This window comes from Schistocerca americana, chromosome 3, assembly GCF_021461395.2.
Source record: "Schistocerca americana isolate TAMUIC-IGC-003095 chromosome 3, iqSchAmer2.1, whole genome shotgun sequence".
Classification (NCBI taxonomy): domain Eukaryota; kingdom Metazoa; phylum Arthropoda; class Insecta; order Orthoptera; family Acrididae; genus Schistocerca; species Schistocerca americana.
Window position 1 is genome coordinate 444,475,362 of NC_060121.1, and position 16,419 is coordinate 444,491,780.

General features: G+C 44.7%; 1 protein-coding gene across 1 annotated transcript in view; it reads left to right on the top strand.

Annotated features, from left to right (window-relative positions):
* LOC124606783 (metabotropic glutamate receptor 4-like) overlaps positions 1 to 16,419 on the top strand; it is a gene marked incomplete at its 3' end in the record, with an annotated part of 1,427,722 nt that overhangs the window by 1,285,668 nt on the left and 125,635 nt on the right. Inside the window, exon 9 of the mRNA XM_047138846.1 lies at positions 5,649 to 5,782. Coding sequence (XP_046994802.1) covers positions 5,649 to 5,782 — 134 coding nt within the window. The remainder of the gene's footprint in view (positions 1 to 5,648; positions 5,783 to 16,419) is intronic.

The window sequence follows — 16,419 nt, forward strand, 5'->3', positions numbered from 1 at the left end:
AGATTTGATGGTGGTCCCTTTGGCCATGAAATCGACTAGCAAGAGCCCTTTCCGGTCCCAAAACGCGGACCCCATAATTTCCTTCTCTGAAGATTGAACTTAGTATTTTTTGGAGGATGGAGAATGGGTATGGTGCCACTGCAGAGAGACCTTTTTTTTACTCAGGAGTATAGTGGCACACTACATTTTGTCCCCAGTCACAAATGAGTCTGCAAAGAACTCTTCCTCAGTTTGAAAGCGTTTAAGAAATTCGCATGCACCCGACGCTGAGTCAACATTTTTGAACCCGCTGTGCACACAGTTCCTTAAACCCGTCTTTCTGACATGATTTCACCCAGGAGACTTCGTGAAACTTGCGGGAAACTTTATTTCAGGGAGTCAAGAATCACACGACTATCATCGCGAACTTTTTCTTCGACCTGCTGTACAAGCTCGTCTTAAATGACAAACGCCCTCCCACGTCTTTCTTCGTCGTATGTGTCGGTACGGCCGTTGTTAAGCAATGTAACCCACTTGATAACATTTTGACCATTCATTATCTCGGATCCGTAGGTTTCCATACGCTGACGTTGGATACTGGCCGCCGATTCTATACGCAAAGTGAGGAAGCGAATGGCTGAACGGATTCCACACCTGCTGTAGGTTGAGCAAACAGAAGGCGCACTGCATGTAGTGTTATGCTACTGTGACCACATTGTGTAACTAACTGAGGCGCTCGATGGTTTCCTTCGACCGTTACGAACCCCTCTACACTACACAGGAGCCAACACCGAAAAAAATTCCCTACGTCATACACAGCCCTTGTATTCTTACGTTTTGTGTATCTTCGAACAGCACAGTCAGCACGGGGCGACAGCCAGGTAGCGAATGACAGCAGCACGGAACGACTCCCAGGAAACGAAAGATACAAATACTACGAATACTAGTAAGCCCACACTCCGTTGGAGGGAAGGCAGGAATGCTGGTTGCGAGTGCGACGATCATAAATGTGCCTCGAAGCATGAGAACAAAGGGGAACGCAGCAATAGTTTTCCTGACGTGGCATGCAGCCACGCATAAACAGTTTACTAGGACGCTATCGAGTTTGAATAGTCTTTCTCTATTGGAGGACGTAGCAAGCACAGTCTCTAGAAGGGGAGGCAATACACAGGTTTGACCGAAAAGAAATACTGTTGAGATGGAGCAACATTTCTCGTGTTTAATTGGAACCGAGAGGCAGGATCCTTTTTGATATCCATGCTGAATAGGTACTTACTACATCTCCAATGAGCACTTGAGGGCTAAGGCAGAGCTGCTTCTGCGTATCAGCAATTAACTTCTGGAAACCTCAACTTCAGAATGCGCCGAGCAGTCCTCGGGAACCACTGTAGACTACGGCCCAACTCAGCTTTATCTGTCACAACTGCACAGTATACACTAGATGTCTCGTAATCCACAACTTCGCGTGAAAACCTTCCGGCCACCATTCGACAGCCCGCATTGCCCACTTTTTCTGCGAAAATAAAGTGCAACTGAACTGTTAAAAGTATCACGAAGCAATTTCTACCAGCCATGTCACACGAGTTTCTGTTGATCCTTACATTTAAACTCATACACTATTGCAGATTATTACTTTTTTCATGAAATATATAATTAATTTTACGCGATAAAGACAAGCACATGTTAATACATCTGCGTTCAGCCACGCTCAACAATAAAAAATGTTTTTCCATCTTATGTGAATCCTGATTGAGCAGCTATTTTTCCTGCGCTGTTATTAGTATTCAGTTTTATTTGATCTATGTCATTAGTAGGCTGTTGTACGATATATTGTCGGTATAATTTTCTTTTCATTGTTTCAATAAAGGAGTGTTTACATATTACTTCGCTCAAAACAAAATGCCAGAGAATGAAGAAATAAAACAAGGGATGAACTAAAACTTTCACTAAATCTGGGTTTCCAGGCACGTGTTTTATCACAACCTCACCGGGCCTTACATTCTGTAAAACTATTATCTTTCCTATTTTTGTTTTATTTCTTACATCATATGACTAGCGAGGTAGTGAGAGCATGCTTTCCTTGGTCTGTCATAGCAGCGGAAAGGTCTCCTTGGTCCGTCACATGACGGAACTCTTGCTCAAAGGATTAGCTCTACGCACACATGACACATACATCATAAGATAAAGAATGAAAGTGCTTATTGCTGTCAAGACGACTCCATCCATGTCGAAAACGTAACAAATGATACATTTCTGTTTCTGATAATGGTGGCGAGCCAGGCAGAGAAAGCATTTTATATGCTAGAATTTGCCTGTTACCAGTCGGTATTGAGTGTGCACAAAGCTTTATGTGCCAAGTTTTATCGGATGTGTCAGGGAGGACAGTGGGATATGTGAGAGACATCTACCCCTCGAGTGAACGCAATCTGAACATCCCTCGGCAACAATGTGGAAAATCCATCGATTAAGAATGAAGCCATACAAACTGCAGTTCCTGTAAGCCAAAAGCCATAATGACATATTACACCATCTGTAGTTCTGCACTGATACGCAGAACTATTTTGAAATTGAGGATTTCACAAGCAAATTAATGTTCAGTGACGAAGCCACATTTCATCTTTTTGGAAATGTCTACCGATACAACACATGCACAAGGTGGACGCAGAACCCACAAGCAACTGTCGAATACGTCTGCGATTCCAAGAAAGTTAACATACCCTGTGTCGTGTCCAAGAACACAGTCTGTCCACCCGTCTTCTTCATTGAGAGAACAGTCGATGGTGTAACCCATCTCGACATACCGCACTTTTGGCTCATGCCACAACCTCAAACTGTTAGCAGGCATTTACTCTTTCTCGAAAAGTGGCACCCCTCCACATTTGCACAGTTGTGTACTAGATTTCCTGAATGAGACGCTGCCACATCGTTAAGGTACGTTTACACTGGGATACATGTATCGCGACATGTATGAGCGACATGTCAATTTGACATGTCGCGATACATCACCTCATACAAAAATTCACGGAACTTGTATGCGGACCCTCGAGCTCATACATGTCGCGTATACATTTTGTATATCGCTTTTTGGCCATATACGCGACATGTATGAGCGACATTGGAAGAACTCGCGCATGCGCAGTACTATCATTTCCTGTCGTCTTGTCGACTGCCGCTTATTTCGACGATTAGCGTATGCGTAGTACCAGGCTCTTTGGCGGCTGTTTGAGTTTTGAAGGTGCCGACTGTCGTTTCGACGTTAATGTATCTGCATAAAATATCAAAAAGTGCCATATGCAACATTATTCTTCGTGTTTGCGAGGCCATTGTGCAAGTTTTATCCCAAGAAGTGAAGGTAAAAGTTTTATATATATCAGAGTATGTCATACATTAAATAATTTTTTCATGCATCTGGCACGTATATCAATGTTTTGCTGTTATTCCGGCGGCCTCGCGTGATAATGTTGACAACGGATGCCGACAATCGTGTGTGAGACGTCGGCATTAGCAATCGCGCGACAATGCAAATGTTTTGTCATGAAATCTTCGTTTTACGAGGAATCCCCAGTGGCTAAAAAACGGAGTGTTACTGCCAACTGATCCTCTGGTGGAATCGCTTCCCGAAAGTTTGTGTTGGTTTTGGACACAAGAAGAGCCACAAGTGATAACAAACCGCGGAAATCCTCCATACTCATTCTAACATAACTTCTAAAATATGGCGTTAATTCGCGAGAAACTCTCTGTGCCACCATCTACGCTTCCTCCGCCTTTTCTTCCTATCATTTTCCAAAAGAGCAAGTGTACCAGCACATAAAAATGTGAAAACTTCCAAATCGTCGTCGGAAGCTATCGCACAGTGATACATATCAACCAGTGTAAACGCACGCTCATACATGTATGAGGTTGATACTTGTCAACTCATACAAGTCGCGATACATGTCGCAAAGTCGTATATACATGTATCTCATACATGTCCCGATACAAATCGCAGTGTAAACGCACCTTTAGGTAGGCCTTGTTGCGGCGGCTGACCTAGAACTATCGAGCGGCCACTTCGGTCTTCAGACTTGACGTCCTGCGAATTTTTCCTGTGGTATTACATTAAGGGTGGTGCTTGCGTTCCACCTTTACCAAAGAACCTCGAAAACTTGCGACACAGCACTGAAATAGCTGTTTTTATAGTAACTTCTGATATGATGGGCTGTGTGTGGGCAGACTTGATTAGATGTGTGCCGTTTGACGAAGGTGGTAATATGGAACATCTATAAACATCTTAAAAACATTCATAGCTTGTCTTACACATACAGTATCATTTGTTACACTGTTCTTGGCCATTTATCTGGACCGATTTTTTTAGACGTTTCATGGACTTTATACAAAGGCTATTTTTCTCAACGCCCGATCCTTCGCGAAATTAAAACCACGGTGAAAATCCGGTGAAGTTTTGTACAGACTTGTTGTGCAGTGTCCCTACCTTGCCCGTGTATCGCGTAACGTCTCACTTTTCAGTTCTGAACGCACAGTGAGCATGTACATATGCCTAGATAGTAGTGTCTCCCACCGCGAGTGTTGTCCTGCTGCTGAGGCGGTTCGTCTGACTTCACGCAGCCCGCATAATGTAACTGTCATGCATTTCCTTCCTCATGTCATTTCTCGGCCGCTTACCGCAGGCGCAACGAAGGTACTCTAGCATTTTCAGTGGGAAGTTTTTGGCCGCCAACTATACAGCCCGGACTTTGCTCCCTCCGATTTTCATCTCTTCACTCACATGAACCTCTGGCTATGAGGGCAGCATTTTGGAACAGACAACGAGCTACAGAACAATATAGAGAACTGGCGGAGATAACAAACAGTTGCCTTCTATGACGAGGGTATTGGAAAGTTGGTACGACGCTACGAAAAATGTTCCAACAGCGACTATGAAGAGAAGAAGCTGGAAGTTGTAGCTAAATGTTGCAAATGAAACGCTTTTAATTTTAATAATTGCCAACCAATGCTGGACTATCGCAATAAAGTCATGAGGTGTTCCGTTGACTCTTATTAGAACATGTTACGCGTTTCGGGATTACACCCACCTTCAGACATCTGTTACAAAAAAGTACAAAACATAAGTGAACAGCACACTCAATACGTCTCAACGTTACACAAAATGAGCTCTGGTCATATGAGTTACATACCACAAAGTTCAACTCCTTCCTAACCAACCAGGCGTACAGCCTTGACAACTCAAAGAAAGTGTCGAATAACATACGACCGCGGCACAAGCAATCTTGAAGCAGAGCGTATACTGACGCTAAACAAGTCAACTAGCAGCGAAGCGCCCTCGGTAGGGGGCGCTGCATGGTCATGTGCTCCATGCGTTCACATGTAATTTAATGGTGAATATATTATTATACTGAAACGCGTAACATGTTCCAATAAGAGTCAATTGAACATCTCATGGCTTTATTGCGATTGTACAGCATTGATTGCCAATTATTAACATAAAAATGATCGCAGGACTCAGACGGGATTTTATGTCCTGTATATCGCTTCTAATTCTCGTTGTGTTTTCCATTTCGCGACCTACCGGTGGTTGAAAAAGAATACCCCTCACACTAACCATGTGTTATATCTGCTCCAACAAAGTCCAGTTGTATTCCTTGATAACCGGAGTTTTTCTGCCGCTTCAGAGATCCAGTTCAAGCTGGGACACCCGCAGCCGCCGGAGTCGGTGTGCTCGCTGCCGTGCGAGAGCGGCCAGGCCAAGAAGTACGTGGAGGGCGAGAGCTGCTGCTGGCACTGCTTCAACTGCACGCAGTACCAGGTGAGTGGCAGGGACTCCGTCTGGTCGACCCGCGTTCTCCACAAGGCTGCTCACACTGATAGCTGCAGTGCTCCGTTTTCCACCCGGAATCAGTGAGTTATGTTATTGCTTTTACTTATTCTGTAATAACTGGTAGTATTCAAGCACTTCGACTGTACTTTAGACAACATAGCAGAGAGTTTCAAAAGACAACGTACTCATCACTGAGTCTCCAACACTCAGCTCATATAAGTAAAACACTAAGACCAATAACAACACATTTTTGGAGATCATAAAATAAAATAAGACATATTCGACCATGGGTCCATGGTTGCTTCAAGTTCGTGCACTTTAAAGTTTCGTGCTGATTTGCATTATTTACTTAAGGTTGAAACTTAAGTCTGCGAAAAGTCTCTTTGAACTTTGACTATAAATTTAATCCAACGCTTATACGTTTAGCTCTGCTATCGCTTGAAGTGATAGCTATCTAGCAGCAATGACTTATTTCTTTAAAAATTCTTAACGTTAACATAAACTTAATAACTGAGAATTACGCTCTAATTTTGGGACGTATGCTGTGATAATAAACAAAGCTAATATTCTCTATCCACCTGTTCAAAAAATTGTTCAAATGGCTCTGAGCACTATGGGACTTAACTTCTGAGGTCATCAGTCCCCTAGAACACAGAACTACTTAAACCTTACTAACCTAAGGACATCAAACACATCCATGTCCGAGGCAGGATTCTAACCTGCGACCGTTGCGGTCGCACGGTTCGGGACTGTAGCGCCTAGAACCGCTAGGCCACCCCGGCCGGCTCCACCTGTTCCCTGTGCTTCTTCTGGGAATGTAACATAGTAATTAGCTAGTGTGCCCAAGGAACCACTGCACATGCGCAGCTGTTGAGTGACACATAACGTCAATCCAGTGGTCACACTCTCTTCCCTCATTTGGAATGGGTTGTTTTGGGGCAGGAGAACAGACAGCGAGGTCATCGGTCTCATCGGATTAGGGAAGGACGGGGAAGGAAGTCGGCCGTGCCCTTTCAAAGGAACCATCCCGGCATTTACCTGGAGCGATTTAGGGAAATCACGGAAAACCTAAATCAGGATGGCCGGACGCGGGTTGAACCGTCGTCCGCCCGAATGCGAGTCCAGTGTCTAACCACTGCGCCACGTCGCTCGGTTTCCCTCATTTCCCAAGATGTTACTTGAATCTGAACATCTACGATCACCAACCTCTAGCTGTCACATCAGTGAGGTACTAAATACTTATAACTATGCACCTTAATTAAAATTGAAAACAACAGTGCCAAATAAATCTTGTTTTATTGCCTTTCGTTTGCACGTTGAGACCAAAGTTATATTTATTTTCATGAATGAATATTTCAATCACTTCCAGAATCTAGAGTTTCCCCCCTTTCTTTTCCATGTGCATCTTTTCTAATGCGTCTTTTATTCTCTATAAATAATGACCTAATTTCTATGCCGGCCCGGGTGGCCGAGCGGCTCTATGCGCTTCAGTCCAGAACCGCGCTGCTGCTGCGGACGCAGGTTCGAATCCTGCCTCGGGCGTGGATGTGTGTGATGTCCTTAGGTTAGTTAGGTTTAAGCAGTTCTAAGTTCTGGGGGACTGATGACCTCAAATATTAAGTCCCATAGTACTCAGAGCCATTTGAACCTCACCTAATTCCTACATAACGTTGTCTACTGCTGACATGACATCGCATAGGTCCGTGCGATCTTCAAACGATAGACTAAGCATGACCTTAAGAGTTCTTCAGGTTGCTTACTTACAAGAATTCCCTTGTTATAGGTACTAAACTGCCTGACAAAAATAAGTGACCTGTCCTGAAGGAGATTAGGAAATGAAATGAAACTTCAAGACTGAGAGTTAGTTGATGTTATTTCCGTGATTACAAAATCGGGGGTCAAACTTACGGCAGCCCACTTATCAGTACGACGTTGCACCCCCTCTGGCCTGGATGCATGCATAAATTCGGTTGGAAAGGGTGTCATCCTCTCCTAAAGCTAGCTGGCCGACAACTGTTGCAACTTATCCGTCATGTCCTGATTACAGGCTTCGGGACGAATTTGAGGTCCGGGTTGTTCACACATGTATTTTGTAAGAGACCTGTTTCGGATATCTTGCAGGCCACAGGAGTACCACAACATCACGCAGAGTGTTCAAAGAGATTTCGAGATTGTAGTAGGTCGTCGTAAACTTCGTTCCACGATATTTCGGCTGGAAAACTGCCAGTCATCTTCAGGTGAGCCGAACGAGGAACAGTCCAGCCGAAATATCGTGGAATGGCCGGCCAGAGTGGCCGAGCAGTTCTAGGCGCTACAGTCTGGAACCGCGCGACCGCTACGTCGCAGGTTCGAATCCTGCCTCGGGCATGGATGTGTGTGATGTCCTTAGGTTAGTTAGGTTTAAGTAGTTCTAAGGTCTAGGGGACTGATGACCTCAGAAGTTAAGTCCCATAGTGGTCAGAGCCATTTGAACCAAATTGTGGAATGAAGTTTACGACGACCGGCTGCTATCTCGAAATCTCTTTGAACAGTTGATTCACCAGGAAAATTTTAAATTTTGCATCACGCAGAGTGTTCATAGACATTCTTGCCACTTCTGGACGAACATTATCATGTTGGAAACTGGCACCACAACAGTAACATCGCTTGAGTTGTAACACACAAGGATGCAGGATGTCGCTGACGCACCGTTGTACCATCAGAATATTCTCATTCACTACCAGCCACGACCTGAAGTCAACCCGAGGGCTTCGTATTTCATGACTCCAGGAGGACCACCACTCTGCCTTTCAATAACATTGGAAGAATGGGACTTACGCCGTCCCCGCCCCCCCCCCCCCACCCCTCTTCCCTCCCCCACAGGCCCAGATCATCGGCATACTAGCCGACAATGATGATTCTTCGAGGCAGTACAGAACTGCGATTCATAGCTTAATACAATGCGACGCTATTCATCCGCAATTAATTGCATTCCCATTACGTACCACTCCAAACGCAGCCGTCTGTGTTGTCGTGCTAACGGTGGCCTACGCATTCCTTAGCCCAGTTGCTGTTAGTCTCCAACCAATGGTGCGGTATGACACACAATGTCCCAGGAACTCCATCACTTGTTTTCAGATGACGGACGCCGATGCTAAGGGTTTACATTGGGTTTGGTGGACAATACGGCGATCTCCCCTTGTGGCCGTCAGAAGTGGTCGCCCGAAACCATGACAACGAGTATGCCTGCCCACACATTACCATGTCGTCCAATATCGGGCCACTATCAAATCTTGATGCATATCTTAAGTTTTTCAATGGCATTAGCCGTACTTGGCACTGAAAAGAATTAATGGTGACAGATGAAAATTTCTGCCCGACCGTGACTCAGACCCGGACCTCCCACATAGAATGAGCGGTCGCCTCAACGGCCTCGGTTATCTGAGCACACTTCCCATCCGACCCAAATTCCTAATCCGTTACGTTTGAATGCTCCATAAATATGGATATTGCACGATTCGAGAAGCCGGTGAAATAGAGACGCACAAAGTCTGCTCATAAGGCTGTCTCACACTATTAAGCAGCGTCTCCGTATCCTTCACAGTGATCATTCAACACGTGGCGCTGTTCACTCCTCTGATATACCCGACCAGCCCTGCTAACAACACTAAACACGGACATCATTAATGCGCTCTGGTATCCGTTCTACCAGTCACAGACAACTGCAACTCTAATCATTTACATATCTGCTGATCATGCGTACGTGTTCGAAGTTACACTGACATCCGTCCACGTCCTAAGTACTGCACTTTTTTGTCAAATGGTGTGAAGTGACGTTTTTCGGGTATGGTCCATCGTCAGACTATCAGAAAGAAACTTGATAAAAATTGTCGTATCAGACGGTAACTCTACCAACATCAGTGCCCGCAACTCTTCCATAAAGACTTTTTGTTTTTTTTAATTAGATTCTATTATTTTAGCGATTTGAAGCAGTTTATGGGTGAGCCCTTTTCTCTGCTGATTTCGTAATTCCTCATTCCGCAAACGTCCTTGTGTTCCAGGAGATAAGCCACTTTTCGAAATTACAACATTCGAATCATCGACGTTAATTATTTTTTGTACTATTATTGGCCAGTTTCGATTACGATGTCATCATGAAACAGTAACTGTCGTACCTGAAAATAGATCGCCAAGGGCCGGCCGGAGTGGCCGAGCGGTTCTAGACGCTTCAGTCTGGAACTGCGTGACCGCTGCGGTCGCAGGTTCAAATCCTGCCTCGGTCATGGATGTGTGTGATGTCCTTAGGTTAGTTAGGTTTAAGTAGTTCTAAGTTCTAGGCGACTGATGACCTCAGACGTTAAGTCGCATAGTGCTCAGAGCCATTTGAACCATTTTTTAGATCGCCACGCTCTCCAGCCTTCAACATCTGGTGGGAAAACATAAAAACTCTGACAAGTAGCCTGCTGGATCTTGTTCCCATTCAAATTTTAGGCATGACTACATGTCTTAAGTTTCATATTTGCCGTCGGCTTGCTGGTGACTGGACAGTATGGTGGTCTCTCTTCATGTGTGACAATTAAAAAATGGTTCAAATGGCTCTGAGCATTATGGGACTTAACATCTGTGGTCATCAGTCCCCTAGAACTTAGAACTACTTAAACCTAACTAACCTAAGGACATCACACAATACCCAGTGTGCGACAATTACCATTTGATTGTTGTATCATAGCCGAAATTTGCAAGTAGTAGTTAATGAACAATAAGTATAATTACAGTCGATGACGGAAATGTCATTTCAGTGGGTTTTTTTTTTCGGTTGTGGTACCTGGCCGATCAGAAGTAAGCAGCTTTCATTAATTTATTTTCTCGCTGACAGTGTTGTGAATGCAGTAGGACACATACACAGTAATGTAAGTGTTGTGTACATAGTTCCACGTAGTCAGCGCGTACACAACTTTCCCACTAGAGCGCGCCCCGCTAAGCACAACGGCGCAGTCGCAGCGCTCGTCCGTCTCCGCACTAAGAGATGGCGCTGCCATAGAGATGGACCAAATTCTGCTTCCGCCGATCCACGTATTAATATGTAATGCAGCCAATGAGATTGCTGCTAACGTAGAACCTTTTCTCCTCACGGATCACACTCGCGCAGTGATACATGAACGCGCAAGGTATTATAACGAGTGTACAGACCTCTGATTAGTGGGTTTGCATTGGTCTGTACCAGTCTATAGTCAAGTTTCAGTCTACGCCTAATAAGATTACCATATTCCTGTACATAGCCATGAAGATAAATGTATAGACACTTTTGTCAATTATCAGAGATATATGTGAGAATAAGATTAATGTGCCAATACCAAAGGGACTTCAGATTGTCAATTGTAAATAGCATCCAGAACCAAGTTAAGTAATTTTTATGCTTGTTATTATTTTAATAAATGTGTGTGAAAATTAATCAAGTTCTGTTTAAAGTTGGTCACCGTCAATCTGCTACTCTAACCGTGCAAGTGGCATTTCTATCGTCTGACCTAACGGCAGAAGATAAACACGCCACGATGAGACCACAAGACATATTGCTGACACTCGCCTACTTCGTTAGAGCGACAAGTCAAATAATCTGATGGTGTGTGTGTTGAAGATCTTACAGTACGCACACCACAGTAAGTAATGATACAAGACAGGAAGAAACAAATACTCGTAGGAGAGTATTGATTTCAGGCGTCGAACTAATCTGGACCGCTCATGGTCTGATGCTACGCTTATGTTTGCATTTTCAACACTATCTAACAAGTCTTGCCAGTTATGTACGTCCTTCGATAACGACGTCATCCTCTAACTGCAGTCGTAGTACTGGCAACACGACGAGGAAAAAACGAAGAGTTTGTTTTTTATTTATTTGCGAACACCGGTATGGGCCATAATTTCAGGCGCCTGCACTGTAAACGCTTCCTGCACGAACGCAGGCGTGCGGCAACGCAAGGCCCCGCGTTTACGGGCGACCGTAAAGCGGGTGCGGACAATGTGCTGCTGGGACGGTCCCGGTCCGCGCGCCGCCAGCCACCACCAGCGTCCATTGTCCGCAGCTGGGAGAGCAACAGGTGTCAGATTTAGCCTCTCCGCGCCCGCCGCCGCAGCAGGTGGCGCTTCAGCTGTCGATCCCCCTACGCGGCGAGTATTGACAGACACAGCGGTCCAGGACCGTGTTGCAAATCTTGTAGGCCCACCGAAGGCGTTACAAAGCAGATTTGCTGGCATTAGCTCCGAGATCCACCCAGACACGTATCTAGGTTTCGGTGGATCGCAGTTTGGTACAGTCTCTTCCGCTCGCGGCGTTTCACCTTGCTTGGCCGCCGCTTCCGCTAACAAATGTCACTCAGTAAAGACGATAACATGCCGTGTGGCCTCAGGATTTGAGTCGATCCTACTTGCAAGTGTTGGCTCTGAGCACTATGCGACTTAACTTCTGAGGTCATCAGTCGCCTAGAACTTAGAACTAATTAAACCTAACTAACCTAAGGACATCACACACATCCTTACCCGAGGCAGGATTCGAACCTGCAACCGTAGCGGTCGCTCGGCTCCAGACTGTAGCGCCTAAAACCGCACAGCCACTCCGGCCAGCACTTGAAAGTGTGAATCAAACAGCTGCTCTGAACATTAATTAATCGAAATTAATCGTCGGGACCTATATGAAGAGCAGGGGCAGGAACATTGTCCTAACAACTGAAAGAGCCCAAATTTGACTCCATAATTCAGATAAATTGAAAAAAAAAAAGAGAATCGCAACACCAAGATGGAGTTGGGCGACGTAAATGAAAGTTGGTAGACGTGTTTCTCCAGCTGAAAGTTGCTGTCTGTTCAAGTTTCGCGCCAGTTGTGTAAAAGTTCGCTAGTAGGGCCACTATGTGGATGCAAGTCAGCTTCGCATTCAATATACGCTGAAAGAGTTATGAGTGCTAATTACCTTTGAGGCTGGACGCAGTGAGTTAATGAAATTAGAATAATATTAATACCGTCAGCTGCTCAAGAGCGTTGATATAAATCAAGGGGGACAGGTGAAAATGTGTGGCCCGATCGGGACTCGAACCCGGGACCTCATGCTTACATAGCAGACGCTCTATCCATCTGAGCCACCGAGGGCACAGAGGATAGCGCCACTTCAGGGACTATCTCGCACACACCTCCCGCGAGACCCACATTCTCACCTTGTTATGTCCACACGCTACATTCGTAGTGTACCACCCCAACATACTCATTACTCGTGGAAGACATCTTTACCACGCCGCTATTGACTCCTCAATGACTTTGAACGGGCTTGTGTAAAATGGCTGCGAGAAATTGGATGTTCTTTCTGTGATACTGCAGAAAGACTTGGAAGTATTGTAGCCACTGCACATGACTGTTGGCAGTGGTAGACACGAGAATGTATGATCGTAAGAGGATCGGGCTCCGCATAGCCACGTAGCACTACCGAGAGGAAAGACCATTGTGTTCAGCCTATGGCTCTGGCACATCATACTGCACCTGTTCTATTGCTACTCATGACAGTATACCAGGGGGTGTTTTCCAACAGGATAACGCTCGCCGTCATACAGCTGTTGTAACCCAACATGCTCTACAAAGTGTCGACATGTTGCGTGCCTCTCGAATCGAGAAGATATGAGACATCATCAGCCGACAACTCCAGCGTCATCCACAATCGGCATTAAACGTCCATGTATTGATGGACCAAGTGCAACAGGCATGGAAATACACCCCACCAACTGACATCCGGCACCTGTACAACACAATGCATGCATGTTTGCCAGCTTGCGCTCAATATACTGGTGGTTACATCGCCTACTAGCGTACCAGCAGTTCACATTTGCTATGACTTATTTCACGCTTAAATTAATCTGTGATTTTGCAATGTTAATCACTTAAATAGGCTACCGAGACAAATGCCTTCCCGAAATTTCATTACTCTACGTTCATTATTTGTTGGTGTTGCGATTTTTTCCGTCAGTGTATATTCTGAATTCCAGGTTTGTAAATGAGCTACTTCAAAATTACCACAAGATAGTAAACTCAGTTCAGTAGTGGATCGTACCAAATCCACATACTGAAAAATAAACCTGGACAATTTTTTCCGTATTTCTGTTTTATCAAATATCTGTAATTTAGACGGCCAGCTTAAAAATTTGAAAAACAGCGATAAGGGTCACCAACAGGGACAACAACATTTCCTTAAGATCTGTATAGTTTAAACATTAAATTAGATACAATCCACTGGTGGAGTATATCATCTCACAACAGCTTCAAAAATAACCGCATGGTCCCACCTTCTCTCAAGCATTACTTATGGTATACGGGGGATCAAAAATCTTCACTGATCTAAAACACACAGAAGAAAGAATTATAGCACATGTCTTAAAATGAAATAATCAACTAAATACTTTACACTCTGAAATGGAAGAAAAACTTTCTTGGGTAATGTGGTCTGAGAACCAAGTAACGGTGCTAAAACAGATCTTAAACTGCGGCCTTCTGAGAGTAAAATTCTACTCTTAACAGTGTCTTAAATAAACAAGACTTTATCAACACATGGAAAGAAACATGAAAATATTAAAACAACCTTCCCAGAACATGATTTCAAATGCACCTTGCGTGACACGAATCATAGATTAACCAAAATCTCTATTTCTCAGGAAAATAGATCACAAATGTTAACCAAGCGCAGAATTAGTCAAAAATATATTTACTCTTAAATCAATTAAAAACCTTTAACAAGAGTAAAGGTACCTGCTGCTAAATTTACCACTGAATGGATAAGCATCAGCATGAGAACACAAAACATAACAGCACTCAGCCAAAATAAAATACTGAGACGTGGGGTAACCGTACTGTAATTACAAAATAGACTTGAACATAATGGTCTCAAGCACTGTCACACTATCAAACGAGATTAGTCGGTGACATTCTTAGTACCAAAGCTGACAAGTGTTTGCGTAGCTCACTGTTTATTCGTTTGCATTCTCCTTCTTTCGCTACAATGAACTCCTCGAGCAATACGGCGAAATCCAGCCAAATTGTCAAATGACACAAACCGTACTTGTTGTGCCTGTTGATCTTTAGATAAAAGCGACATTGCATTCAGCACCGCATACACAATTCGTAATCTCGACGGAGCATTAACGAGCCAGCAGGCATAACACTTTCATGTCAATGCTCATTTTAAATCTAAGCCGGCCGCTGTGGCCGAGCGGTTCTAGGCGCTTCAGTCCGGAACCGCACTGCTGCTATGGTCGCAGGTTCGAATCCTGCCTTGAGCATGGATGTGTGTGATGTCCTTAGGTTAGTTAGGTTTAAGTAGTTGTCTAGGGGACTGATGACCTCAGATATTAAGACTCATAGTGCTTAGAGCCATTTGAACCATTTTTTAACTCTAAACATAACTCTAATTACACTTCACTTGCAGGTGACCCTGAGAACATCTACTATATATGCGACCACCAAGGTAACAGTGTGCCAACCCTGCACCATCTCCTACACATGCAAATAACTCCCCTGCCGTTCCACAAGAGTCTCTAGCTCTTGCACTCGCTGGAGATTATAAGACCTTCAGTCGATCCGCGTACAGCACTTCAAAGCCTCATCGCATCACCTCACTGCCGCCTAGATCCGCCCCGATAGCTGAGTGGTCAGTGTGACGGATTGCCGGCCTACGGGCCAAGGTTCGATTCCCGGCTGGGTCGGGGATTTTCTCCGCTCAGGGACTGGGTGTTGTGCTGTCTTCATCATCATTTCATCCCCATCCGGCGTCGAATGTAATAAGACCTGCACCAAGGCGGTCGGACCTGCCCCGCAAGGGGCCTCCCGGCCAATGACGCCAAACGCTCATTTCCATTTCCATTGCCGCCAAGCGGGACGCTGAGGAAGGCCTTGTCAAGAGATGTGGCCCCGGTGTCTTTGAACATCGATAACGTACAACCTCATCAAAGTAACATAAAATGAATATTATGCACTGAGATCGGGAGGAATGAGCGCACTAGCTTTCAATATGAAGCTCACAGCATTTAAAGTACCCACGAGATCCTCTTTGATGGACACGGACGCTACTTGATACCTGCTCCATGACACCGACAAAAGTGAGGTTGACTCGCCTTGCTGCGTTCCATTTAAAAATTTGATGTCAACAAGAAAACAGTAGACAGGACGGGCAATATCTTCTTTTGCCACCCTAAACGGCCATTACTACAAAAAGCTATTTGTTTTACCAGTGAGTCCTCAGGGGACCCTCCACATCTGTTTGGTTCCCATTACCTGGCTGGTCCTAACCGCAAACTACCTCCAAGGAATATATCCCTACGCTCCATCAAACGGCCATCTCGGTGACCACCAATAACTGTAGTCTGGAAGCGTTGCCTTAAAATTAAACTTGTTTTTAAGTGTTCCTATACAGAGGGAATAATATTCAGCAATTTCTGTTAAACTCTCGTTCGGGTCCACACAGAAAATTGAGGTGGTGGGTGGGAGGATGGGGGGGAAGCGCGCAAGGTTTTCACTTATTTTAATATCTAGGTTAATCTACGTTAATAAAGCAAATGTGAAACTGCCGTGTCTGTCTGATTGTGTGTTTTAACACACGTCTCCAAAACTAGTAAACGAAT